Below are 27927 nucleotides of genomic sequence, written 5' to 3' on the forward strand. Positions count from 1 at the left end.
AAGCAGGTTAACATTCGTTTCTTTGTTTAACCAGCATGAATGTTTTACAGAGCATCATAAGTTGTGCAAGATAAAGCGGAAATGTGACACACACACACACACACACACACACACACACACACACACACACACACACACACACACACACACACACACACACACACGTTTAAACAATGGTTGTACATTAGCAGATATCATATTTTACAGCTGACCTTTCACCTTCACTTGGGTTACAGCATGTAAAAAACGTGCAATGTGAAGGAGGATTGAGATTGTGTTGTACTGAGACAATTTTATGACATTTTAATTCTGATAACAATATATATATATATTTTATATATACAAATTATTTAAAATAAAATAATTAAAATAATAGGTTGTTTTATATATATATATATATATATATATATATATATATATATATCTATCTATCTATCTAAAATAAAATAATTAAAATAATAGGTTGTTTTTAGAATCATTACTATGGTACAAAGATACCTGGGCATTATTTCATATAATCATAATATATCTCTGATTTTCTTTCTTCCTCATATCACCATGGAAACAGACTATCTGGTGCATCATCAACCTGCCGTCACAATAAACACAATAAAGGACATGGCTTCACATTTCTTTATTTGTCATGTTACAGAACATGGAAACAGCTTCAGTGATACAAAATTCGCCCACAGACAATGCAAAGACTACCCGTGATTGGCTGATCTGCAACGGCTGCAGCTTATTGGCCAACGCTGCACTATGTGGGTTTAGATTGTATAAGGCAGTTTGTGCGCACACAAGATTTAACTTTATTCTTCACGTCGCGTCTGTTTGTCTACGCTCATCCTCGGGCAAAAACACTACAGTGTTTATGTCACATTACCGTAATAAATGTAAACTGTTATCATTTTTACATTCAGATTTAAATAATTCCTGCATATTTTCCCTGATGGAAGCTGACAGGCACAGACCTGCAAGACATCATAAAGTACAGATTGACCGTAATGTTCAGGGGCAAGTAAACTTGCTTAGAGTCAACATGAAACAACAACGATTCATTTCATAATTTGATGAGTAAAATAAAACGCTAAATGAGGCATAAGTGTCTCAATATGAATACATCAAATTAATACATTTTGATAAAAAGATTACAGAGACACACAGCTTTTATTTTGATCGGTGTGCACTAATAATTTATTATTAAGATCCATGTTGACTTTAAGCTACATATAAAAGTCATGCTTGCGAACACTAACATGTTAAATGTGCAGGACAATCCCATATACTTCTGGTAGAGGTAAACAGTGGAAGACAATACTGCTCAACATCTCTGAGACATAAACACAATCTGTGGCTGACGGTTTTCAAAAAATGCTGGATGTTTGCCGAACATCATGTGATATATCATCTGTAGCTCTGATTCAGAGATGTAAAAACAATCAGAAGAATCAAGTAGACATAAAACTCTGGGACTCAAGTACTGTTTCAGCTGCTCATAATGATCAAGTAACATATACAAAAAATCCCACACAGCTCCATGTTCCAGTTCATCATAAAAACAATGAATGAACAATAGAAATACAATGGCTTTTCTACAAATTTACAAAAGAAAAAAAAGGCATGATGGCTTCAACATCTAAAATACAATACTAAAACTCTACTGGTGAACATACAGTATATCCCTTCCAACATCCAAAAAAGCTGACTATTTACAAACCATATACAACGTCCAAAAAGACCATGTTTGTGATTTAAAACATGCAAAAATATCATACCATTTCATTTGAAATATTTGCTTTATGAGTAAGTAGATCAGCAAATGATCTTTAAATATCGTCCACTTTGGCTGGACCAACACACAGAAATCTGTTTCAACACGGACCGCAGACAGGCATTGTCTGTAAACGCTCACTTCTGTAAATGTTTGTCTTTTCTAAAGAGGCAGTAAGGTGACATGCAGCACAGACAGATCATCAATAAAGTCGTTGTTTTGTGACCTGATGTCAAGAGGTTGATCTCTGGGCTCTTAAGGCGTCAGGTTAGGGCTCGTCTGAGATGATTTGTTCATATAAAATGAGTCAGACCATTCTTCACTCTCATAATGCAATTGAAAATGTTCCCTTAACTCATTTTAAAAGCTCAATATTACTGTCAATTAATCTTAAACCGACTGATACAAAAATATTATCCAGCATTCATTTCACTCACTGAGTTAATGAAAACTTATCTGTCAAAAATCTTTCTTGTTATTATAATGTTCTGGTTTTATGGATTAGTTTTTAAAGAAATCCAGCCTGTTTGCATAAAGAGATAGTTTACCCAAAATAAAAAATTTGGTCATCATTTACTCACTCTCATATTGTTACAAACCTATATAAATGTCTTTTTGTTTTGATGAACACAAAGGAAGATATTTTGAGAAATGTTTGTAATCAAACCGATCATGAGCCCCATTCACTTCCATAGTATTCGGTGAGTGATAAACACAAGAAAGTGAGAAAATGATGACAGAATTTTCAACTATCCCTTTAACGTCTTTTTGGTTCCAAAATTCATAATTCGACCTTTTCCCCTCACAAAAAGGAAATGTAAATTGAATGTTAATACTAAATAGTTCACCCAAACAAAAAACATTTAGTCAGAATTCATTCACCCTGATGTCATTTTAAAGGTGCAGTGTGTAAATTTTAGCGGCATCAAGTGGTGAGGTTGCGAATTGCAACCAATGGGTCAGTCCACCTCGCTTTTGAAACGCATAGAGAAGCTACGGTAGCCGCCACCGAACAAACATGTCATCTTCGGAGACAACTTAGTAAAAAAATTGTCCGTTAAGGGCTTCTGTAGAAAAATGGCGGCACAAAATGGCGACTTCCATGTAAGGGGACCCTCGGTGTAAGTAGATAAAAAGGTCTCGTTCTGAAGTAATAAACACATAACAGTTCATTATAAAAGGTCTTTATACACCCCTGATAATATAGTTTGGTATATTATTTTGCATTTCTGTCAAGAGATCCTTCTAAAAATTACACACTGCACCTTTAAATCTTCACTGAATTGAAGTGAATAAAAAAAGACAAATTAGTTTCAGTTAGTTTTTCATGAAAAAGTAACTGAATGGTTTCAGAAGATGAACAATATACAGCACGTGGACAAAGCTTACAGTGTCCTTGTCCTTTTTGGAGCATTTATTTCAATGCATGAAGGAAAACATTTATCATTAATTTATTACTGATTTGCGACGACGTGAGGGTGAATAAATGATTTGTTTAGGTAAACCATTTCTTTAAAAACAACTCAAACTGAAAATAAAAAAAACTACAGCGCAAACTAATTATTAATGACCACTAATGTTGCCTAATGAAAGTCAAAGGTAATTATAAAACGTGTGTTTGTTGGCATGTCTTGAAAAAATCCAGAAGTGCTTTTAATTCAATGAACCTCCTGCCCAACTCTCTCTCTGTTTGGATAAAACAAGCGGTTATCCCGCAGATAATGACGCTGGCACCCGCTGTCTTTTCCCCCATGAATTTTCATTCACACCCATCTGAGACCCACGAACAGCGAGATTTGAGTTGTAAGAAAACAAAAAGGAGAATTTAAAACAACAAATGAGATACTAAAGAGAGAGAGGGGGTACAGAGTTCATTCAGAACTGAGCGTCCATGTTGACAATGAGGTGGTTTCATTTTCATCACCTTTGGGTGAGGGGGTTTAGTGAGCTCCTTTAGAACCGGGTGGATTGTGGATCCAGTCCATAGTGATCAGAGACAAACTGCCAATCATAAAGATTACACCCACCACCAGGAAAATAAATGCCTGTGGATAAAAAGAGATTATTTTTCATATGTTCACCCACAGAGATATTCACACGAGCACTTATTAAAGCAGAGTTTATGGTAAATAACTCAATAACTTGCTGATATTTTTTGTGGTGATCTAAATGGTAAACTCTTGACCAGCCGCAGGTAAAATGCAGCTGGTAGTATAAAGATGAGCATTGTTGCCGCAGATGCACCTGAAGGAGAGAAAGATGAATTAAATGATTGATTATATTTATTATGTGTATTGAGACATTTTGCCCTGTAGTCTTCCACAGAAACTGACCGATAAATCCAAAGATGTCTCTGATGGTGGGCACAAAGATCACCAGTAAGTTATTGAAACCCAGTATGGCAGCAGCAATGAGTATGTGCCTGATCCAACTAAACTCTTTATCTGCGAAACACAGCGTGTTTACAGACGACCGAATCTGTAAACACAAACACACAAACACATGGTTAGAGTAAAAGCATCTTATGTGCATTATATCACCTGTAACCAAAACCAAAAAATTATAATGCATGCAAGCATCATTTAAAGGTGCAATGTGTCAATTTTTTTGGCATCTAGTGGTGAGGTTGCAAATTCCAACCAACAGCTCAGTCCAATGCTCACCCCTCCCTTTCGCAACACACAGAGAAGCTACGGGGGCCAATGCTAGACAAAAATATCGCTGTCTGAGACAGCAGAGAATAGCCGGTCAAGCAATGAGTTTAACATAGTGATGAAATATGCTCTGTGGAACAGTTTGTCATTTAGGGAATATACATGCATAGTTCCATATAAATGCATGGATAATTCGTTGTTGAAAAACAATATTGACCTTCTAGTTGAAAAAATGAGCCTCATATGAGATTCATTCATTCGCATTAGCAGACACCGTAACAGCCAAAGTCAGTTGTTCAAAACCTTTCTTTTTACTAAATTCTGTGTACACAAACAATGTTCTCAATGCTTGCGTTCACGTGTAGAGATCCAGGTGATACTTCGAGCAAAGTTTCATGTTGTGTCGTGCCTTCTTAGTGTTGTAAAAATAGTGGTAATTCGGTAGCAGCGGACAGCGGCTGGAAGAACGCATCAGGGATCGAGTAGACATTACACCCTAACCAAGATATTTTTTCAAAGTAGTGTTTCTTTTCATGACAGTCCAGGTGCGAAATGTTGTCTTTCGTAGCCCTTTCCTGTATCCGTAAGAATCATAGACAGTAAAAAATAAGAAATCCGTAAATCATAGCAAGCTAGCAAATGCTTATCAGTAGCCTTTTGGTACTCGGTAGGTACTCAAGATGGCGACATGATGTAAAAGGTCACATGACTGATTTTCATTTATAGGGGAGCAAAATGGCGATTAGCAGTATAGACGGTTTCATCGGACGCACGTGATACACGTCTGGATCTGAACTTTACTTCCGGTGTCGTTTTTTTAATGGTCTGACTAGTTGCTAAACTGATCTTTTGAACAAATGCCTCGTCGAAAATAATAAATGTTTAGGTTTCCTAGGTAATCTATGTGTTGTTGTTTTTGCTTGTTATATAAATAAACTACGTTTAACGAACTTTGTTGTTATTTATTCTTAGCGGAGTTTACCGGAAGTTCATGCGGACCGCGACAGCCGCTTGTTTATGTTATTACTGCTGAAAGGGTCTATACTGTATGTAGATCTAAAATGCCTCATTCTAAGATAATAAAAACACATGTTTATTATGTAAAGTCTTTATACAGCACTGAAAACATAGTTATGTATATTATATTGCATTTCTTTCAAGAGATCCTCCTAAAAGTTACACGCTGCACCTTTAAATGGATACACTACTAGACTATCTACACTGTTTAAATGAAAAAATAAATAAAATACAAAAGGTGTCAGGTGTTTGCCGGGATATTGCTAATGTGGTTTGTGTGGTTTTTAACCTTCAGCATATTTTTTAATGCGTCTGTCAAACTTCAGCTGTAAGTAATAAATGTCTATAGTGATTACATTCTTGCTGTATGAAACAATAAAGGCACAGACTACAGTAAAATTACATTATTTTCCAAAACAAAAATCCAGTGGCTTTAAAGATCTTTCTAAGTAAATGAAACTTTGTTTTTCAAGTTTATGTTGTTTAAATTTACAATTTAAACCGAATCTCCTTGCATTCCAAAAGGACATTAATAATATTACAAGTACAAGCCGTTTAAACACTGCAGACATAGACTTCTATTGTTTTTATAAAGCACTAGTTAAAAATACCTTAACCTAACTCTTATCCACACAAATGAGGATGTACCCAAAGGGAGGTTTTGCCCAGGTTTCCTAATTTTTGTTTCCAAAATATAATTAAGTAGGAACACACACAATAGTGTCGTGAATGAATGAGACAGCCTGGAGCAGGTGAACTATATGACCGACTGATCTAAGCACAGATCACAGGATCTCAAGTGATCCACTTAGAGCATGAGACCCAGCTTATACTAGGACAAAGTTCACCACACACACACAAATATATATATACAGACAGCGGGGTTAGGGTGGAGCCTGAATTAACACTGTGAAACTCAATGGTAGAATTGCATCAGCCAGCAGGAAGTCACAGTCTGACGGAGGTTGACATCTATCAGTCCGATATCTCTCTTTCTCTCTCTCTGTCTGTCTGATGGATTACACAGAGTCTGTTTATAGCAAAAGTCAGGCACACATCGCAGTAAATGCATCTTGACCTTCTTCTCAAGATCAAATATCACTGTATCTAATGGCTTTAAACCAAGCACAGATTAGATGCATATCACAAGACTGACGAATCACAAAAGAGATCTTTAAAGCTCCCATGACATCTGTATCTTCTGTAGAAAATTTAAATATCTCCTTACATAAAAAATGAACCACATTACTATTAGTCCTCAGATGTTTTATATAAAAAGGTCTCTTTCAATAACAGCACCTGCCTTTGCCAAGCAATGGCAAGTAGCAAAAGTCACATTTCATGGCAGTAAACCTAATATCTATTATTGCGCTCATACCTTATACTTAAAAAATAGCAAGTCGATTAGTCTTAGACAGCTCTGTTTTGTTTGTGACTCTCTCACAAGACACGGACATAAATCCCTGCTTGTCACATGAGTGCCACATTTGCACTCTTTGGCTGTTTGACCCCAAAGTATTCAACATCTGAGGGTGAGCCGCTCTGAAGTCCTGCACTGCCCACAGGACTATACGTGTGATATTCAACCAGTGGCCTTAATTTTATCGACTCGCTGTCATGGGCAGTCACGTCTCTTCGGTTACTTTCAGCGTCGGTCAAAAACTAACTGTAGTTTATGAGTTGCTAACAGCAATGTTAATTGCCTTAACTACTCAAATGCACAATCTACTAATGGTCACAATAGTGCCATCTATATTTGGCACTTTCAGACACAAATAAATACAGGCTATAACCCCAAAAACAAAACAAAATAGTGTTTATTCTTCCTATAAGGAGCTTTTAAATTATCACAGCTCTGAAGCAACAGCAATGATCATGTGATCAATCCTTATTAACCCTGACATGACTTTTGACCCAGGGCACACTGACCTCACTTTGGGTTTGTAATCGTATGTCAGACCGGATGAATGAATCATACCTCATAATTTACATGCTGAGCAAATGCTGAAAACATCCAGCATGTTAAATATTAATGTTCAGCAGGTGGAGTTGATGTTAGTCGTAACCAATGAGCTTCTTCCAAGCCATTGTCACTGACCATTCAGAGAAATATCTCAGATGTTTAGTCCATCACTAAATAATCGGCGAGTTCAAAATAAAAAGGGCAAGGTTTCAGCTAAACATCAGGTGTGAAATCTCATTTCAGGTGGAACGCCGCCTTCAGTTACAAGCTTACAGACCAGTTTACATAATGACAGGGTCAGAGCACAAACCCACAGTCGTTCCCAGTCATTCTGAGGCGTGGAAGGGGATTGGTCAGGAAGGAGTTTACTATAGTGGTCATAAATACATTCATTAAATTTGCAAGGGTGTGGCTTGCTGCATGTAAATACAAGCATCTAATACTAAGAAACTGGAAATTAACTGTATCACATCACTTTATAATGGAAAGTAGAAGACTAAAAAGTTTCAGAGCCGCACCTGTTAAAACGTGTGTGTCAGACACCATACACACATATAACCAAGGGTTACGTGCCTTCTTAAAGTGACAGTTCACTACCAAAAATGTTCGTTTTAATATGCAACTTCACAAGATATACAAGACTGTGATTTAGTCTTTCGAGCATGCTTCAAAAGTATCTTTTTAAAGCCCCACACCTCCACAGACATCATGGAGCAACATCTGCTATTATCTGTTTGTCATGCCTCTGTTAGTAAGTGTTGTCTCTGTGGCTGACTCAAGGTCTCTGTGGCTCTTAGTCAAAGCAAAATAAATCTCAAAAACAAAGGCTGTGACATTTAATAGAAACGTGAAGGCCAAAACTCCCTGGCAACACAAAATGTCACAAACTCTACAACCCCTATTCTGAAGTGTACAACTTTATTCAGATTCCTGAGTGAACTGTATCATGATGTTATAAATCATCAACGCTCAGCTGTAAAATCGTCAGTTGTGGCTTTGCAATGAAGGTAACACATATGACTAAAAAGACAGTATGAAGGTAGTGGTTCAGGATAATAGCATGTTTTGTGAAATAGACAAGATGCTTTATGCATTAAAATCAAACCTGAGGTCTGCAGGGGTGTGTATGTTGTGTGTTTATAGCGACTCCAGTGGCCAAATGATGTAACTACACTTTACAAGGTGACTGCACTGCATCTTGGTAATATTCCACTCCCTGCACCTGCCCCTCCCTCAATGAAAAAGAGAGAGAGAGAGAGAGAGAGAGAGAGAGAGCTGAGCTGAGCTTGGGTGCTCTCTGTATTCCCCTTCTTTAACACCACAGAAAATCTGCACTGTCACATTTACCTGCTGATTCATAGCGTAATTGGCTTATTTCAGTAGTAACTTTAATTGTATAATATAAAAATAAACAGTTCCATAACTTAATGACAGATATTTAGCTCATTCGTCTGCCTCCCTATCACCTCTAACCTTTTAGGATGTCCTTATTATGATTATTTACATTTAAAAAAATTGACAATGCTGTTGATATGTTTACATGTTAATATGTTTAGATATGATTATAGATCTGATTAATGTCTTACATCAAGATCTTATCTGACATACTACTAATAAAAGTCCCAGAGCTGCATTTCAATGGTAACATGAGTTTTACACCATTAGCCAAAATAATAATGAGTCTTTACATTGAGATGACACAACAGCGCCCTCCAGTGGATCTTTACTTCATCACAGCTCTTATTCTTTATCCTTCATGCCATTCCAGCATCTATGGCTATATTCATGACTAGAACCTCTTAAAGGGATAGTTTGGCCAAAAATGATATCAAACCCATAATTCACTCAAAACGAAGCCGTCCGAGATGCATACGTCCATCACCCCCCAGACAAACACATTTTCAGTTATTTTAGAAAATGTTTTAGATCTTTCAGTTAATCAAATGTAAACTTATGGGGTCCATGTCCTTTAAGTCCAAAAATGTGCATCCATCCTTCACAAAATAAATCCAAACGGCTCCACGATGATAAATAAGGCCTTCTGAGGGTAATCCGCGCCGTTTTGTTGTAGAAATATCCACATTTAAAACTTTATTAACGAAAATAACTAGCTTCCAGTAAGAGCGTACGTAGTTTACAGAGGTTTCTCTGCTGCTGCTCTGTGCCCCGCCCTCCGAATTTGTCATAAGTCACTAAGAAAAGTGCGTACACTATGCTGATACTGGCGTTTGGCGGCGCTACCGGATGCTAGTTATTTTCGCGTTTCAAATGTGGATATTTCTACAACAAAACGGCGCGGATTACCCTCAGAAGGCCTTTGTTTATCATCGTGGAGCTGTTTGGATTTATTTTGTGAAGGATGGATGCACAACTCCCGGACTTGAAGGACATGGACCCCGTCATTTTTCATTTGATTAACTGAAAGATCTAAAACATTTTCTAAAATAATATTTTCTGGAGCCGTTTGGATTTCTTTGGGAAAGGATATATGCAAATTTTTTTGGACTTGAAGGAGCTGGACCTCGTAACTTTACTGTTCAGCAGCTGGAAGATTTAAGACATTTTCTAAAATAACTCGTGTTCGTCTGAAAAATAATGGACACATGCATCTCGGACGGCTTCGGGGCGAGCAAATCATGGGTTAAATATCATTTTTGGCCAAACTATACCTTTAATCCATACATAGGTTGATCCGCGCAAGTTAATCCAATTTCTCACCCCCAATTCACCTAACTTGCATGTTTTGGGCCTGTGGGAGGAAACCAAAGCTGACACAGGGAGAACGCCACATAGAAAGGCTACCTGTCCTAGCAGGGGCTCAAACCGATGATCGAGTGCTACCCACTGAGCCACTGTGCCGCCCATCCTCTTATTCAGAAAGCTTGCAGTAGGATGTAAATAAATGGTATTTGTTATCACCATTGAGCTCACAGGCCTTCATCACATTCACACAAGAGTCAAACTGACATGAAACGCACTTGAGATAGAGCTGAAATGTTTCTGATGGTGTTTTGAGTACTCACAGGAAACAGGACTATAGGAACAGTGAGCGTCACTGCGGTCAGAACAGCCAAACGCACCAACAGAAGCATGGTATCAAACTTATACACTTTAGTGAAGGTGTGTAATAACTCTGCCTCCACATGATCTGAAAGAGAGAGAAAGAGAGAGAGAGAGAGAGTCAGTGTGTTATGGTAACAAGTTGTTTCTCGATTGGAATGTGCAACTTGTGTCTTTTGTGTGTTGAAGGTCAGGGGCGAGGAACATACCATAAAATGTCAGATAACCAAACAGTGCCGAGAGCAGGTACATAACCAGCATACCCACAATAGAAAGATTTGATACCATTTGCATCTTCTTTCGAGAACGACTGCAAACAAACATAAACGCATCTTATGAGTATACATCAGACTTAAAATAAAATATCTGGGTGCTAATATCTCACTGTAATATATCTATAGTTTTTCTCACTTTTTCAGTTCGCTGTAAATTGGCAGGACTTCAGGATGACACACGAATGCAAAGGCGAGAATAGGAATCGTGTAAGCGGTCTGAAACACAACACAAAGGGTGTGAATATCTGGCAATATGACTTAATGTACAAGTTAAATATTTGTCATATTTTACCTGAGAATTGAACACAAAGTATTTGGGTGTGCACATGTCCTCGTCGTTTGCCATGTGAGCGGTGTACTGGACCGTGGAGTCGTGGGCAGGCGTGTGAGGATCCGGGTGAGGCCCGTTCACGACCGCTTCGGAGATATACGCCAGCGCGGAGGCGTTCTGTAGCGCGAACATACCCAACGCGTCCGAGCCGTTAATGCTCATGTTAGCCTCGTGTTGGTAAAAGAAGGGAAGAGGGCAGGGAAGAATCGTCTTCTTATAGATCAGCTGAAAATCAGAAGGTTTAAGAATTTGTGTTTTTTAAACATTCATAAGAGGAAATAATGCCAAAATCAGATAAGCACTTTAAAACTTAAAAGAATAGTCCATTTAATTTAAATCCAGATAATTTACTCACCACCATGTCATCCAAAATGTTGATGTATTTCTTTGTTCAGTCGAGAAGAAATTGTGTTTTTTTTGTGGGAAGCATAGCAGGATTTTTATCTTTTTGATGGACTTCAATAGAGCCCAACACTTAACACTTAATTCAACACTTAACAGTTTCTTTCAACGGAGTTTCAAAGGACTCTAAATGATCCCAAACGAGGCATAAGGGTCTTATCTAGCAAAACGATTGTCATTCTTGACAAGAAAAATAAAAAATATCCACTTTTAAACCACAACTTTTCGTCTAGGTCTGGTCCAGCGCGACCTACCGTAAATGCGTAGTGATGTAGGGAGGTCACGTGTTACATATATAAAATGCACATTTGCGAACCATTGTAAACAATAAACTGACACAAAGACATTAATTAGTATCATTCCACATACAACAATGTCGGAATGGTCCTCTTTCAACACACTTGTAAACACTGGGGCGGAGTTTCGCGTTCGTCCTCTGTGACTCAACACTTAACAGTTTTTTTCAACGGAGTTTCAAAGGACTATAAATGATCCCAAACGAGGCGTAAGGGTCTTATCAAGCAAAACGATTGTCATTTTTGACAATAAAAATAACAAATATACACTTTTAAACCACAATTTCCCGTCTAGATCCAGTCCTGAAAGCGTCAGCGTGACCCCACGCAATACGCCATGACGTCAAGAGGTCACAGAGGACGAATGCGAAACTCTGCCCCAGTGTTTACAAGTGTGTTGAAGGAGGACCATTCCGACGTTGTTGTATGTGGAATGATACTAATTAATGTATTTGTGTCAGTTTATTGTTTACAATGGTCCGCAAATGTGCGTTTTATATATGTAACATGTGACCTCTCTACGTCACCACGCATTTACGTTAGGTCACGCTGGACCGGCCCTAGGCGAAAAGTCCTGGTTTAAAAATGCATATTTTCTATTCTTCCTGTCAAAAATGACAATCGTTTCGCTAGATAAGACCCTTATGCATCGTTTGGGATTATTTATAGTCCTTTGAAACTCCGTTGAAAAAAACTGTTGGGTGTTGAGTTGAGTATTGGGTGTTGGGCTCTATTAAAGTCCATTAAAATGAGAAAAATCCTGGAATGTTAATTTCAAACATAATTTCTTCTCGACTGAACAAAGACATCAACATTTTGGATGACATGGTGGTGAGTAAATTATCTGGATTTTTCTTTTAAGAAAATGGACTATTCCTTTAACACCGAGGTAAACAACAAATAGCAAAACAGCATCAGGCAGGTCAAGCACACAGCTTAATTATTTTTTTAAAAGGTAAACGTACCACGCCCAGGAAAAACACCATGCAGGAGAGAGAAAAACCACTGGTGTATCCAAGATATCCTGTAGGGTGAGAACACCGTGAGTTTCAATCACAAACAACACAACCTCTTTCTTTCATACAGACTGAGGTCTTACCGAGGTTTTTCAGCAGGGACAAAGGCAAAATTATTCCAATGGACACAAACACCACCACGTAATTACCATCCATGTACCATTCCCTAATAAAACAAACAAAACATCCCATTTAAAACATATTCACAAAGTGATCAATGACACTACACCTATTATAAAATGATAAATTACCATATAATTCATTCACACTGAACATTACCTGATTAACCAGTCTTATATGATAAAAGCTCATTAAAATGTCACAGGCAGTTACCCAGAATTCTCCTCCAATCGAAGGAAAGCTCGTATGACTTCAGGCAGCTCGTATTTGACTATGAACAAATAACTTGACATGGCTGAAAAAAATATAACGTATTTGACACACATCAGTCAAAAGACAACTACTTAATACTTAATGCATTTTAAGTGCTTGTGTGTCACTTTTACCTCCAATGTTTTGTAGAGTTATTGACCCAAAGGCAGCAACTTTTCCTGGCCAACCAAACGCTCTCTCTCCAAGCTTTTCATAAATCAGTGAGCCTGCAGTGAAAGACTGTTATAGCATTTTGAATACATTCATACTGTGTGCGTTTATGTGTGTGGTTGTATCTCTGGACAAACTCACCTCCTTCTTTTGCCGTCACCAATAACAGATGAACTGAGTAAAGTGACAGAATGGCCACAGCAAATAGGAGAATTCTAGAAGAATACAAAGAAAAATCAATACCCTTTCAGTTCTTGGCATAAAAATCTACCATGTGGACCAGACCTAATGCTGATAACCAGAAAGCTGTCTTTAAACTTAGCTTATTGCATGACACAGTGGCGACATTCTGAAACTAATAACACAGCCTCCTCTGGGTACTGCAAGTCATCTTGATAGGTGCAATTTAATGTTACTTAATAACAGATATTAGATTATATTTACAGATGATTATACAAAATGGAATCGTCTTATTTGATGTCTTGGCTTAAAGCAACACAATGTGACACTGACTCACAGTTCCCCCATGTGGTTGTTAAGCGCAATTGACTGTTACCAGCAGGGTCTGATTTGGGCCGGGGCCGTCCGGGGCTAAGTCCCGACACATGGGCTGAAGGTCTCGGTCTGCTCCACGCCAGTTAATCTACATTGGTACGCAGCCCCACACCTCACTCAGAACCTCAATAACGCGCACTCGCGCATGATCATTAGACATTGTAGAGATAAGAAATAGAGATAAAAATGTGGCTTTGCTGTCATCAGTATTAAACATGTTACCCCTCGAACCCTCACTCCCCACAAGGCCCCCTTTCACATAACAAATCCCAATTTTGGGCAATGCAATACACGTGAATTTGTTGACTAAGCTGAAGGAACTGGTGAATTCCCGACCAGGTAAAGTAGCTTGTGTTACTCAGTAGCCACTATGTTTTTCGCAGGCAGGAGATGGGCGGGGTGTTTGTTCCTACATGAACACAAGAGAAGTTGTAGCAGCTAGGAGGCAGCTCAGGTTTTAGCGGCAGTAAAATCTTCCAGTTTAAAGTTGTTCTACCACTGAAATAATTTTAAAGACATTATTTTAAGGTTGAAAAACTACACAGTGTTACTTTAAAGTAGTTAGGAAACAGGAAACCCTTCCTAGACTTTTTATTTTTATCTTTAAAGAAGTGCATATCAGATGATCTGTTTTATATTTCTTATTAAAGGCATAATGAATCAGAAGTCAATCAATTGTCCCAATAAACAGTGGAGTGCTGCTTAAAACGACCAATTCTCTGTATTCAAACATTGTTGAAGACATTTGGAATAATGTAAGTACACTTGTGATAAAAATATATAACACTGTGCTATTTGTTGATCGTTCAAAGCAAAATTCTTACATATTGTGCTTTTAAAGAGTAACTAAACCCTAATCCAACTTTTTTTAGTTACTGATCTGTAAGAATGATGGTTTATTAGTGCTGTTCATTGATGTTAGTAACTTTTTTGACATTTGGATATGAAGTGTTTCAATACTACAATATATGCTGTAAAAATGTCTGAGTGCTGCCCTCTTCAGGTTGAACGGTGGCTACTGCAGTTGAATTTTCCTATTGGATGTTGGGTCCAAAAAATGCCTCGTGACGTAAGCAGGTTCAAGCTTACCACGCCCTTGTTACGATCTCACCACGCACTTGGTACGAGCTTAGTTCGTCCCCTCTATCTCTGTTGGGATCTGCCCACTTTTCTTGCATTTTTCAAATATTGCCAGTGGGCGGAGTCAGGCTCTGACCAGGGGTTTAGTTACGCTTTAAAGTCACAATGAAACTGAAGTAGTAATTGTCTCATTGTCCCTATTGTGACGTATATGAAACGGCTTTTGAAATGAAAAAGGTGGGGCTGGACTTGAATTCGTCCATGGAGAATTGTTTTGACATGTTGCTATTTGCTGCGACCTTTGCCAGACCCCACCCACCTGAGGAGGGGAGGAAATTTGCGTTTTTGATTAAAGATTATGAGGGCACATAAAGTCATTTGTAAAAAATACCCCAATTAGGGATGCATTACGATTAATCGCGATTAATCTATAGCAAAATAAAAGTTTTTGTTTACATCATACATGTGTGTACTGTGTATAATAACTTTGTATAAAAAATAAATGCACACACATGCATGTATTTATTAAATTTTTTTTACATGTGTATATACATTTGTATATTTATGAATATTTAATATTATGTATAAATATAAATACTTAATATATAAATATATATTTTTCTTAAAATTATACATGCATATGTGCATATTAATATATACATAATTATTATACACAGTTCACACACACATATATTATGTAAACAAAAACTTTTATTCTGCTATAGATTAATCACGAAGTATTTTTACTTTCTTCATAAAAGTAAATTTTCAATTATTCGTATTTTATTAGTGTTTTTCTTTGGAAAACATACATTCCAAAACATATTATCATAATTTTTACTCCACTACATTTCATAATCTCAAGTTTTTGGTTTATATTTAAATTTTAAGTAAATTAAACATCTAGTAATTTTTTGTATTTTTACTTAAGTAATTTTTTTTTCGTACTTTTACTCAAGAAAGTTAAAGTACACAATTTTTATGTAATTAGGCATTAAATCAATTTTAATATGCAATATATAATGAATACACAGTATGCTTTTATGCTTTAGAATGTAGTGAACATTTTTTAGTAAAGAAAAGTACATTTTTCCCAAGACAAACACTCTGATAAAGCATAGATGCTTGGAAAATGTAACTAAAATACTTAAGTATTATACACCTCTGTGCATCCCTAACCCCAATATTCGCAAAAGCAATTTTGCATTTCAGTAAGATGATGTGGCATTAAGATCGGTTTATAGTTTCTAATTGCAGTGAATTGCATTGCGCTCATGCTAAAGCTAACAAGCTTTCTAAACCAAAAACTCCAATACACTGCAAACTACAGGTTCAAAATTTACCATTCACCAGCATTACAGAACAGTGAATCATGCGATTTTTTTATAATCACCACAAACTAAATTACATGCGTGTGGTTTCTCTAGAGAGAAATCATGGATAATTAGCAAACTTCAAACCTACCAAGTGCAGGACTTTACGTCACGTGTTTTTACGGGATCTTTACGGTATGTGTGTGAATGCACGCACAGATTCCGGAAAATCATTGGCAGTGTGAATGAACCAAGATTCATTTTCTTTGTATCTTCCGTAATCTTTGTGTGAAAAGGGCTTTAGATGTGTCTTTAATGGGTTAACAGCGGTTGGGTCACTTGATACGGGCGGCCAACGCATCACAGGACAGAAATAACCACCTGACATTAGCAGAAGAACGCGGGTGGAGTGCTAACTGTACGGCGCTAGCATTAAAGGTGTATGTGGGCTTTATCCTCCTGCTGTGGAGAAAATGTGGGGTCAGTAGGGCTGCGGTGTACACAGCTGACTGCTGTCACTCACATGAACACACATTAACCCTGAGTGAACAGCAGACGAAAGCTGTTGAGCTAAAAATACCCACGCTGTCTGCTGCAGTCTGAGCTAATGTGCGATATCCACGCTGTGGCATCTGTCACAGACACCAGCAGTCTGAAACCCAGTGTCCTCCAATACATTCTCTCATAACAACATCTCAAGGGCTTCTGGGTACATTCGCCCACAAGGGGAACATTGTACTGTAAACCTTTTCGATTTTGTTGGATTTTTTATTTTCTGTATAGAGTTCCAGTTTAGAAATGCTGCTGGTGTTCAACGGCTGTGCGTGCTTGGTGCATTTACACGTGAGGTGGTTACGTCGAAGAGTTTTATATTTACATCCACCCCTAACCTCTCCGGGTATAAAAATACTCACACAAACAGTAAGATGCCCGTGTTGGCCATGGCAAAAGACAATCCCAGAATACCACTGCCCATGATGGCGTTGCTGAGGTTAAAGACAGACATACCGAATGACGTATGACCCGGGTGCTGTGTGTGAGAGAGAGAGAGAGAGAGAAAGGGTTAATCAACTCAATCAAGAATATAAAGGTGCTTTTGAGTAAACTGGTGATCTTGTAATGATGTGTATTTACATATTCTTCATCGTATTCATCATATTTATTTTTCTTCATCAGTCCATTCGTGAGAAACTTCTGGCTCTCTGCATCATCTTCATCCAGGAACTGACTGTTTATGACAGAAAAACACATGCATGAATGCACCGAACATTGTGAGTGTCAAAGATACAGCAGATCCACGGCTCTCTTACCTGTTGATAGTGGCTTTCTCTGAATCGATGGGTTCTGTGTAGCGTTCATCAATGCTGCTCTCATCATCCGCCTCTGTGTTCACTTTCTTCAGCTCCATGCGGTCCATGTCTACAGATCTGCTCAGGATATTGTCTGAAGGAAAAAAGTTTGCCTTTTAGAGATATAGCACACAGTGGTAGCAGCTCATGATCTGCATATTCTGAGATTTCCTTTAATCCCACACAATAACACGTTCTGACAGATGAGATCACATATCTGATAAATGGTGTTTAAATCCAAATGTCCTTTCACATGTAAACATCGGAAGAAGTTACATCAGTTTTTTCCTTTTCTGTCTCTTTCCAGGTCTATATAATGGTTCTGTTGTTCAATGTTTGGATTGAGGACTCGTGTATCTGTGTGTCCATGACGTCTGAGCTCTGGAATCAGCCATGCTAAGTCCTATCCAGCACACACCTGTTATGAACACCCAACACTTACTGGCCCCAGGTCAGCTATTTCCAGCCCAAGCAAAGCACAAAGCGTCCAGTAATTAATTTCTTGAGTGCCCAGCACTGAGATGGAGCACATTACATAAGCCTCAGATGAGTCAGTTAATAAGCGAACCACCATTATTACACCCAATTACCCACAATGCTCCTCTTCACAAACACACAAAGCGCCCATTGAAACAATTTATACATAAAGCAAATGCCGCTACTTCAGCACTAAACTGTGGAGTCATGGAAAGCTGAAAACAGTCCACGGGACTTCTGAACATTCTGAACTTGAGTCCAGAAGCAGTGGAACGATAATAACCGGTTGAGGTCATTGAGGTTTAGTCCTTTACTGGATTCACGCTGCCTTAAACTATAATCTTCAGTGTATTCAGTCCATCACAAATCTTAATGAATCATTTCATTTTGTTACAGAAGAAACATAAAAGACGATATTGTTTTCACTGCAGTAGATATATCTGCATGTCTATCAGTGGTCAGGGAAATTGCATTATTTCTATGTGAGAGCAAGGATGATGGACTAACATGATAATACACATCTGAAACCAGACCAAGAACTTATTATTAAAGGGACACTACGCTTTTTTGAAAATATGCAAATTTCCAGCTCCTCCAGAGTTAAACACCCGATCTTTACAGTTCTGGAATCCATTCAGTTGATCTCCGTGTCCGGCGGCACCACCCCCAGCACAGCTCAGCACAATCCACTGAATTTGACTAGACCATTAGACTTAAAAATAACCAAAGAGTCCCGATATTCTTCCCATTCAAAACGTGACTTTTCTGTAGTTACATCGTGTACTAAGACTGACAGAAAACGAAAAGTTGACATTTTCTAGGCCGATATGGCAGAAACTATACTATCATTCTGGCGTAATAATCAAGGACTTTGCTGCTGTAACATGGCTGCAGGAGGCGCAATGATATTACGCACTGCCCGAAAATAGTCCCCTGCTATTGAAAGTTACTAAGGGGACTACTTCCAGGCGCTGCATAATATCATTGCGCCTCCAGCAGCCATGTTACGGCAGCAAAGTCCTTGATTATTACGCCAGAATGAGAGTATAGTTCCTGCCATATCGGCCCAGAAAATCGCAATTTTAATTTTCTGTCGGTCTTAGTAAACGATGTAACTACAGAAGAGTCAAGTTTTAAATAGAAAAAATATCGAAACTCTTTGTGGTTATTTTTTTGCGCGATGCTAATGGTCTAATCAGATTCAATGGATTATGCTAAGCTATGCTGAAAGTGGTATCGCCAGACCCGGAGATCAACTGAATGGATTCAAAAACGATGAAAATCAAATGTTTAACTTTAGGGGAGCTGGAAAATAAGCATTTCTTTCCTTTAAAGTGGAGTGTCCCTTTAAGAGGTTTAAGGACGTTTTTGAAGAAAGTGTTTCATTTCACTGTTTTGTCTAAAAACAAACAGTAGCGCATTCATGTTATGTAATGTGTAATATTGTTTCTTGGTTGCAACATAATAAATGTAATACTCTTTCAGAATGTCCAGGAAAAATTACATCTACTATTACTGTGACTTTAAAATAATCTTATATTGTTACACTATTATCTCATACTGTCAACCTTAACCTGAACAAAGCATGCAAATATTGTTCATATTGATATTGATCTGCCAAACATAAAGTAAAAACCTGTTTGACCAGTGAGCAGAAGAGTTTATAAAGCTGGTGTGAGAACAGACCCAACCAAAAAAATCAAACCACACCTTCAACTTTTCACACATATAGACAGAAAGCGGCCAACCCTGCTCCAGGTGAGCTACCGTCCTGAGGACTTCTTGAACTGGGTCCAGTTCTAACCCAGCTCCAACACACCAATCTGTAATTATCAAGCAACCCTGAACACTTTAATTAGCTGTGTTTAATTTGGGTTGGAGCTAAAATCTGCAGGACGGTAGCTCACCAGGAACAGGGTTGGAGACCCCTGACTTGGAACAATTTTGCACTGTATACTTTGTTTAATATTTACTTTTATTTGCACAAATTGTACGCAGCCCAGCTGCAAATGCTTTGGCAATACAAATGTATGGTTTTTGTCATGCCAATAAAGCACACTTGTAGGTGTGGCCGATAAACCGGTAGACATGATTAACCGGTAGAAATTTGTCAACCGGTAGAGATTTTGGACTATCGTCTCTATCGAGGTTACGCGCCCACGTCACGCTCCTGTGCGCGTTGTCACGAAAACGTAACATTTGGACACGTACTTAAGCACCGCAGTTTTAAAAGTCGCACAACCGCTGCTTATTAAGCTTGTGAGCATTTTTGCCGCTTATTGGCCTTAAATACATTTGCGTCAAAATTCCAGTCTTTGCAATTATCCTCATAAACACGACCATTTAGGGCTTAAAAGAAAGTGAACAGCTAAAGGTCCGGAATTTGGTCTTAAAGGAGAAGTTACCTAATTTTGCTCCTGTCTGTCACTCATGTTTATCAAACAGCATTAAGAGAAAATCTCTCACTGCTCTTGACTAAATCACTTTTCGACCTTAAATTATATATATATATATACACACACACAATTATTTATTATCATTCCTTAATCATTGACTGTTTATCTTCAGAGAGCTTGAGTTTTGTTTGTTTTTATCTTCTTTTTATGCTTGTATAAGGTTTTGTGAGAATTATAAACATTTCTATGGTATTAAAAGATTTGAATAAAAGTAAAACCTTATTAAAACATAAAAACCTCTACCGTGATACATATCGTTATCATGATATAAAAATAATTCTATTGTGATAGAAGATTTTGGTCATATCGCCCACCCCTACACACTTGAATTGAAACTAAAACTGGTGTCTCACAAATAAGATCTCATTAACGGCGCATTCACACGGTGCGTAAGCGTTGAAGCTTCCCATTCATTTTTAATGGGTGACGTCAAGCGCTGGCGAACTGAATTGTGGATCCGTCGGCACCGCGTCACTGCCGTTGCTCGCGGGCAGAAGTTGAACTTTTCTCAACTTTTCAAGCAGATTGCCTTATGCAAATAACCTAGGCAGAGCCAGCCAACTACGTTTATGGAAGACCGGAGCATGTGCTGCGGCCCCTGTGATTGGCTGTTGGCCACGCTTCAGACAAGCCTTCCTTCAAGCGTTAACGCTTTCGCCCCGTGTGAATACGCCAACAGCTCAATTGTTTTTCTTGAACAGCAATGAGTTTATATGGGAAGCAAATTAAGTGACCTGCTCGTCAGATATCACTCATTAGACTCCCTTCTAGAGTTTAAGTTGACATCTCAACAACTTTTCAAACTATTTACAGATCTACCAAAAGTCTACAATCAAATCAGTTCAATATAAACTTAAGCATTTCTCAATCAATCTTACAAGACCAAAATATCTAAGCTCTGCTCACCAAATTAACTCTATAGCTCCATAATCTTACTTGTTTTATCCGTGTCTATATATTTATCCATTAAGGGGGCTTTCACACTGGCAGTTTAGTTCAAAACTTCACAGTTTACTTTTTGTAATATGAAAGCTGTCAATCAGAGCCGGGAGCGCACCAGGACACCGAACCCGAGACTACCTGAAGGAGGTGGCCTGAGGATTTCCACTCGTCAAGAAGCAAAGTAACCTGAGCCTGCAATTAAGCCAATGGCCAATCACTAGGCTAATCATCATCATCGATCATTAGTTTCCACAATGCACGATTACCATGACAACTGATAACTTACACATTTCAAAGCACACATGCGCTGGCTGTCATTATCTCTGCTGTGCATGATAACACCAACATATTTAAATACTCATAAAAAAATATGCATGACATGAGATTAACACAAGTAACCCAGAATCGTATGGCCATCTCTGCATCTCCGCCTGGAACATTCACACCCGGGCCCTAACTCACCATAGCAATGAAAAAGCAAAACACACCGACATTTAAAATCGGCAAACCATGCAGGTAAAGTGTAGACCAGGTAAGAGATAGAGAGAGATTTCAATGGTTGACTACTCACAGTGTGTGCCGGGTCAAATGCAGAATGTGCTGACAGAACAAGGATGGGTTTTGTTTTTAGCCCTGTAGGTGAGTGTCAGCTTTAAAGAACGCTGGGAGGGCCGCTTTTATCCAATCAGAAGACTCCAATTGAAAACCATTCAGCGTAAAGCACCTTCCCTCCCATTAACCCCACCACCACCTGCGTCACTACAGACCACACAGACTTCCAAAAATGAGTTTGAGATAAGGCAACGCATTGCATAAACTTCTGTTTGCATTGAAGCAAGAATCTGGCGAGTGGATGAGGTTGTTCGTCCTTACGGGCACTGATATTGATGACTCATTTCGGCAAAGATATCGAGCAGCCTGACTCTTGCTACCAACCTGTATGCACTTCAGATGCCATGCACACCAACAATTGTGAGGTCACTGAGCAGATGTTTAAGAATGATGTAGAAAGCCTCCTTAAATGAATTCAGACGTAGAATAGTGAGATGATTATTTGCGCTGACGATCAATCCAAAAACCAGATATATTTAACCATTTGAATAAAACGATCACTATTATTTGTGGGATAAAAGACATTAAAAAAAAATAATAATAATGCACACAGTTAAACCAATATTGTTTTGATCGGCCGCACAAAAGGAACTGATCCAAGGCAAACCTATCGGCATTCCAAAAATGTGTTCAAAAACAATTTTTTTTGTGTGTGTTCAAAAACTAGTTTATGAGACTTTTGTTACTCTGAGAAAGAAATAACTCACAAAATAGTGCTCACAAAAAAAAATGCATTTCTTATCACAGGATCAATAACTTTTACATCTGAATGATGTAACAAATGTTTGAATGAAAAATCATAGTCATAGAACAAAAATCAATTCTTACTGTTTTGATGCAGGTGCTCGTATCTCAAGGAGAAAGACTTTTCCTGTGCTCACAGGCCTTTCCTTATATGGAGTCACTCCTCTCAACAGAACGAGCCAATCGGCTGCTTCGGCCCAAGGGTCAAAACAAACGAGGAACATCATACTCAGAAAACACCCCACCTCAGCCTTACGGCCAATAACCAAATCTTCACACAAATCGGGACATAAACACTTTATAAGTGAACTTACAGAAAGTGCTGAACTTTTGTGTCTGTTCTTAAAGTCTTTTATATGTGAGATGCCATCATTTCCTGTGTAAATATTTCTCAGAGCGGTGCTCGTGGATGTCAAGCGTCCACTGACTGACGGTCCTCAACAGGACTCATGTTCTTCAGCTCTAAGATTATCCACCCCGAGCTTTAGATTTCATTACAGATATATCTCAACCTACTGAGACAGACAGCAGAAACATCTACATCATACTGAATCACAAGAAAATCGCTTTCATATTTTCTGGGCAGAAATGAAAATGTAAGATCACATCTAGGGCAAGTTAGAAGATTGTGGTTTTGAAACCTACTTTTGACAAAATCAAACCCCATATTTGCAATGTTAGACGTTGAGAGGCATGAGTTCAACAAACTCCCAACAAGAAGAAACTACAATACAAAACTTTAGACATAACAGCCTTCCTCTGTTATAAACTGCTAAATACTAAACAACTAGAGAGCAAACGCTCGAGGAAAAGATTTTCTGTTTGTCTGGTTTGAGGTGTCCTTGGTTTTTTTCTCTCTGTTTATCACCTTATCAGTTTATTGATTTGTTCATTGCTTATGACATCAGTGATGTAGCAAAATGTACAAGAATGACCCGTGGGTCTCATATGCAGATACTTTAAACACGCTGTTTATACAATCAGAAACATTATGTACAGAATTAGACTGAAAATCTTGTGATGGCAACATCCCAAATCATAAAATAAATATTTTTTAGTAAAAAAGCCAAAAAGTGAAACATCCCTTTTTTTTGGTTAATTATAAAAATGTCTTTATTTTATTCCCGATAGAAGAGAAATTGCCAATAGAGTAATGCTTTCTGGGCATTATTACAGACAGGCACAGAATGACAGGAACATTGTGGCTTCATCTCTGTTTGTTCTCTGTAATACTTTCTCATAAAATGTGCCAAAATAAATATAGCATACAGACAGCTGTCGCATCGGGACTTTAACAGATTACAAAGCAGATAGATGTATCACTTTACATATTTTGCGCAACATGTATTTTAATGCTTATTAAAGAGTTGTGTTGTTAGATTAGCGAAAGCTAAATGTTGAAATCCACTGAAATCCGCCGAACGTTTGTGTAGTGGAGTTATTGTCTATGAAGAAAATCAGGCACAAATCGGTCACTGCTCCCTGCAATCTCACACATCTCCACATTTGACCCAACCATGGGTTGAAGCAACCCAGCTAGGATTACTTAAACCCATCAGTTATGTTTGGTTATATTTTACATTTACATTTATGCATTTGCAAGGTGCACTAATCCAAATCAATTAAGAGTGCATGTAAGGTATATTTCTATTATTATGCAATGTATGTTTACTGAGAATCAAACGCATGCCTTTTGCAATGCTCCACCAATTGAGCTAAAGGATAAAAAATAATGGATTGAAACCACCATGGGGTGCGTTTCCCAAACAACGACGTAACTCGTTGCTGAACGACCATAGTACGATGCATCGTTGGAGAAACGACCTAGCTACTTACGACTGTTTCCCGAAAGCATAGTAACTTTGTCGCACATTCGTCGTTTGAACCATGTTGGTTTAACAACAAAGTTGATGATGTCACGTGGGAGGTGAAGTACTAATTAATCTTTGCAAATTGATTTAATGTCAGATTATTGCTGTAAATAACATATATTGCATCGGAAGACTGATTTTGTTATCTGTTGTTTATTTTAAAGATATTTAATTCACGCGCAAGTTCCCTCTTACGTCACTTCTCCCAGGGATTCCCAGGGTCTTAAAACTCGTAGGACTGCGCACATGTGCAGTTTAAATGGCAGCACTTTAATTCTGTTTACAAACCTAAAGACGTAAAATCAAAATTTATATATTTAGAATGACGGATATACGTTGTACTACATGTTTTTTGCTTATTTTGTTCAAAAGCATAATCAACGCAAGTCTATATGATAATAACAAGGAACGATGCTTCTAACGACAGGTCAAGAGCTGTCGTTCCAACGACACAAGTTAGCGATGCAGTTTGTGAATGTTTGTTTGAACGATGGTTTCGGGAAACACCAAATCGTTGAACGATGTTAGTAACGATGGAACTTACGATGTTCGTTGGCTAACAAGGCTTTTGGGAAACGCACCCCTGAATTTTTTACAGTATGATGCAACTTGTGTAGACTACATATTCATTTTTATTATTATTTATTTATTGTTATTATATTATCAGTATATAACTTCTTAATTTTCCCTGTTAACCAAGGAATTTTTGGTGCACATCGTACACACCCTAATTTGTCAATGCAGAGCACATTTACACCTGGTATTAAGATGGGCTTTGATCGATTGCATTGCATTGAGGGACACATTCCCGTTCACACCTGGTGTTTTAATCCATCTCTTTTGTCCACTTTTGACCACTTCTGTCCTGATAACTTTGAGGGGATGGTCGGGTTAAAATTGATGCACGCAAATATATCAGAGTCCGCTGCTTGTGTTGTTAGTAAACAACATGCTGCACAAAGTTTGCAAATGTATAGTTCAGGGTTCCTCAAATATTTCAAAGCAATTGATTAAATAAGCTCGCACAACTTTTAAGTAAAACAAAAATGAAAGATGCAGACAGCAGTCACTTTAGTTTGATCAAATATAGACTATAGACCGATGTATAAAAACATTATGCTTGGTAAATCACTCATTACATCAGTCAGGCAGAGAGTATGTGGTCTTTTGTGGCTGCTCGAACACATTCGACCACACGAGCAGCATCATGCAATCCAGTCGAATGCGCTTTCGACTACCTCTGAATGTGGTCGAAAATGGACAAGCTCAAAACATTTACACCAAGTTTCTAGCTATATTTAGGATCATACACTTGTGATCTGGTCAACTGAAACACATCTTAATACCAGGTGTAAACAGTGTCTGCCAGCTTTAGCAAATAAGATCAAACCTGACAGGCAGGTTATAGAAAAATGACATTGCAAACGCATTGTTCTCATGGTTCTGTGCGTGAATTATTGGACATTCTTTAAGAGCTGACAACTGTGCCGCGGTAAAGACACAAAGTAAACAACTAAGACTGACACAGGAACAGACACATTTCAACATAACAAAAAAAAGAGTGTAAAGGGGCTCAACTGCCATGTTTGCACAACGGGTCCCTTCATAAACACTTCTGATCTTCATGTTTTGACTCAAAATCAAACAGTCAGTGTCAGTTTGATCAAATAGCAAAACAACTAATGAAAAACATTTCTAACCCAACTTCAACAAACATCCCCCCAGTTAAAGTCCCAATGTGACGTAATGTCAAACAATGAAACAATCATTGTGAAACAATGAAAACAACCATGTAAATGCAAAATTCATGAATTATGGATAGTGGATCACTTTGTCGTTTTGTCTTTTGAATGAACGTGTCTGCTAAATGCATACATGTAAATCACAAGAATGTTCTGGATTACCATAAACCTCAATACAACTGCAGCTCATGTAAACACAAGAGACAGATACATAATCTCACTTACTTATTCATCTTGGATCAGATATAGTGATCCGCTTTAACAATATACAAACACACTACAACACAATACACGTGATACAAACTTACTACATTAAATAGAACAACGACCAGAATTATAACCCAAAATTAAAGTTCATTAACATTGAATAATCCCAAATTCAACCTATACAACCATTTGAACTGTTTAGTTTTTAACTTTTACTTTTAAAAACAAGTTTTTCATGCACACTCAACTACATACGCATGAATGAATGTTTTTCCATCAACAGTACATTTAAAGTCCATTGCACGAGCACGTGTGTTGTCTCTTTTATAACTCGCTCGTTTCGCATATCGTTACGTTGTAGCAATGTTGTAACAAACAGAAAAACGCACAGCCTTTCCTACTGACACAAGCGTTGTAAAATTAAAGAGCTGGTATAAAACGGTGTGCATGAAATTGTGATTGTTGCCGGTATTTAACTCTTTTAATGCTGCAGGTTTGAGTCCTGTTGCAAGAGCTCCGGTGCCCGCCAACACACGCGCTTTGTGAGCGCGAAACCAACAGTATCACTGTCTATCAAACCATTCAGTTTCCGTTGTATAAAACATATTCGAGTAAATAAACACTCGTGTTTTAAAAATGAGGTTTGCATGATTAAAACGTCCTGCATGGCTACACCCTTTCTTTAAGGAAAGCGCAGTTCGTGCAAAATGTTTCATGCAAATGATGCACGTGTCACAAAATAAGCATTACAAATACAGCATTTTAAGTATTTTTCACATAACCAGCCCATTCTATGAAATATTAATCAATAACAGCAGTTGCTATTATGTGCATAATTATGTATTTTAATGCATCATTTTTTTATCTCATACAAACACAAACAATGATGGAGGATCAGCGACATTGTCCCACGTTTAGTGAGATAAATAAATAGGTGTATGAGAGAAAACCCACCTGCTTCCTGAATGATTTACCGCAAATCTCGCAGGATGAAGCGAACTGGTGGTCGCTATTCAAGATCAACCCCACTTAACTGGGAGGAGTGCGTGGAAATTTCCAGCATGTGATGGTAAACCCTGGGCATCAAGTTACACACACGCGCGCGCACACACACACACGCGCGCGCACACACATTGACAGAACTCGTAAACGGTATACTTAACTTTTCTAGTCATGCTTTTAACAGTAAATGTAGTAGGCTATTATTCATTTCTAGGCTTACGGTAGCTATTATATGTAAAACACAAATGA

The 27927-nt window shown here is 38.0% G+C and overlaps 1 protein-coding gene across 3 annotated transcripts; it reads right to left on the reverse strand.

Annotated features, from left to right (window-relative positions):
* Positions 1-621: 621 nt before the first annotated feature.
* On the reverse strand, positions 622-27785 carry slc38a4 (solute carrier family 38 member 4). Of its 3 annotated transcripts, XM_055190434.2 has the most exons (17): positions 23171-23356; positions 22941-23043; positions 17587-17719; positions 17411-17504; positions 17191-17306; positions 13470-13543; positions 13292-13384; positions 13119-13200; positions 12869-12951; positions 12735-12793; positions 11033-11296; positions 10877-10956; positions 10675-10775; positions 10429-10553; positions 4105-4249; positions 3918-4015; positions 622-3816 (listed from the first exon to the last, which is right to left on the reverse strand). In XM_055190434.2, exons 3-17 carry the CDS (start codon positions 17691-17693, stop codon positions 3712-3714), a joined length of 1626 nt encoding a protein of 541 aa, XP_055046409.1. In that variant the 5' UTR covers positions 17694-17719; positions 22941-23043; positions 23171-23356; the 3' UTR covers positions 622-3711. The 3 variants fall into 3 exon arrangements, with proteins under 3 accessions (XP_055046409.1, XP_055046408.1, XP_055046407.1); XM_055190433.2 differs by lacking the exons at positions 22941-23043; positions 23171-23356 and adding an exon at positions 27631-27785; XM_055190432.2 differs by lacking the exons at positions 22941-23043; positions 23171-23356 and adding an exon at positions 22072-22230.
* Positions 27786-27927: the final 142 nt, after the last annotated feature.

Source organism: Misgurnus anguillicaudatus, chromosome 1 (genome assembly GCF_027580225.2).
Source record: "Misgurnus anguillicaudatus chromosome 1, ASM2758022v2, whole genome shotgun sequence".
Lineage (NCBI taxonomy): Eukaryota > Metazoa > Chordata > Actinopteri > Cypriniformes > Cobitidae > Misgurnus > Misgurnus anguillicaudatus.

Bases quoted from the DNA above. Each gene is read 5' to 3' on its own strand.
- slc38a4 (XM_055190433.2), bottom strand. From the start codon at position 17,693: ATGGACCGCATGGAGCTGAAGAAAGTGAACACAGAGGCGGATGATGAG. The intron at 12,794-12,868 runs GTAAGACCTCAG...CTCACCCTACAG, and splicing joins GTCCCTGCTGAAAAACCTCG to GATATCTTGGATACACCAGT. The intron at 10,776-10,876 runs GTGAGAAAAACT...GTTTGTTTGCAG, and splicing joins ATTTACAGCGAACTGAAAAA to TCGTTCTCGAAAGAAGATGC.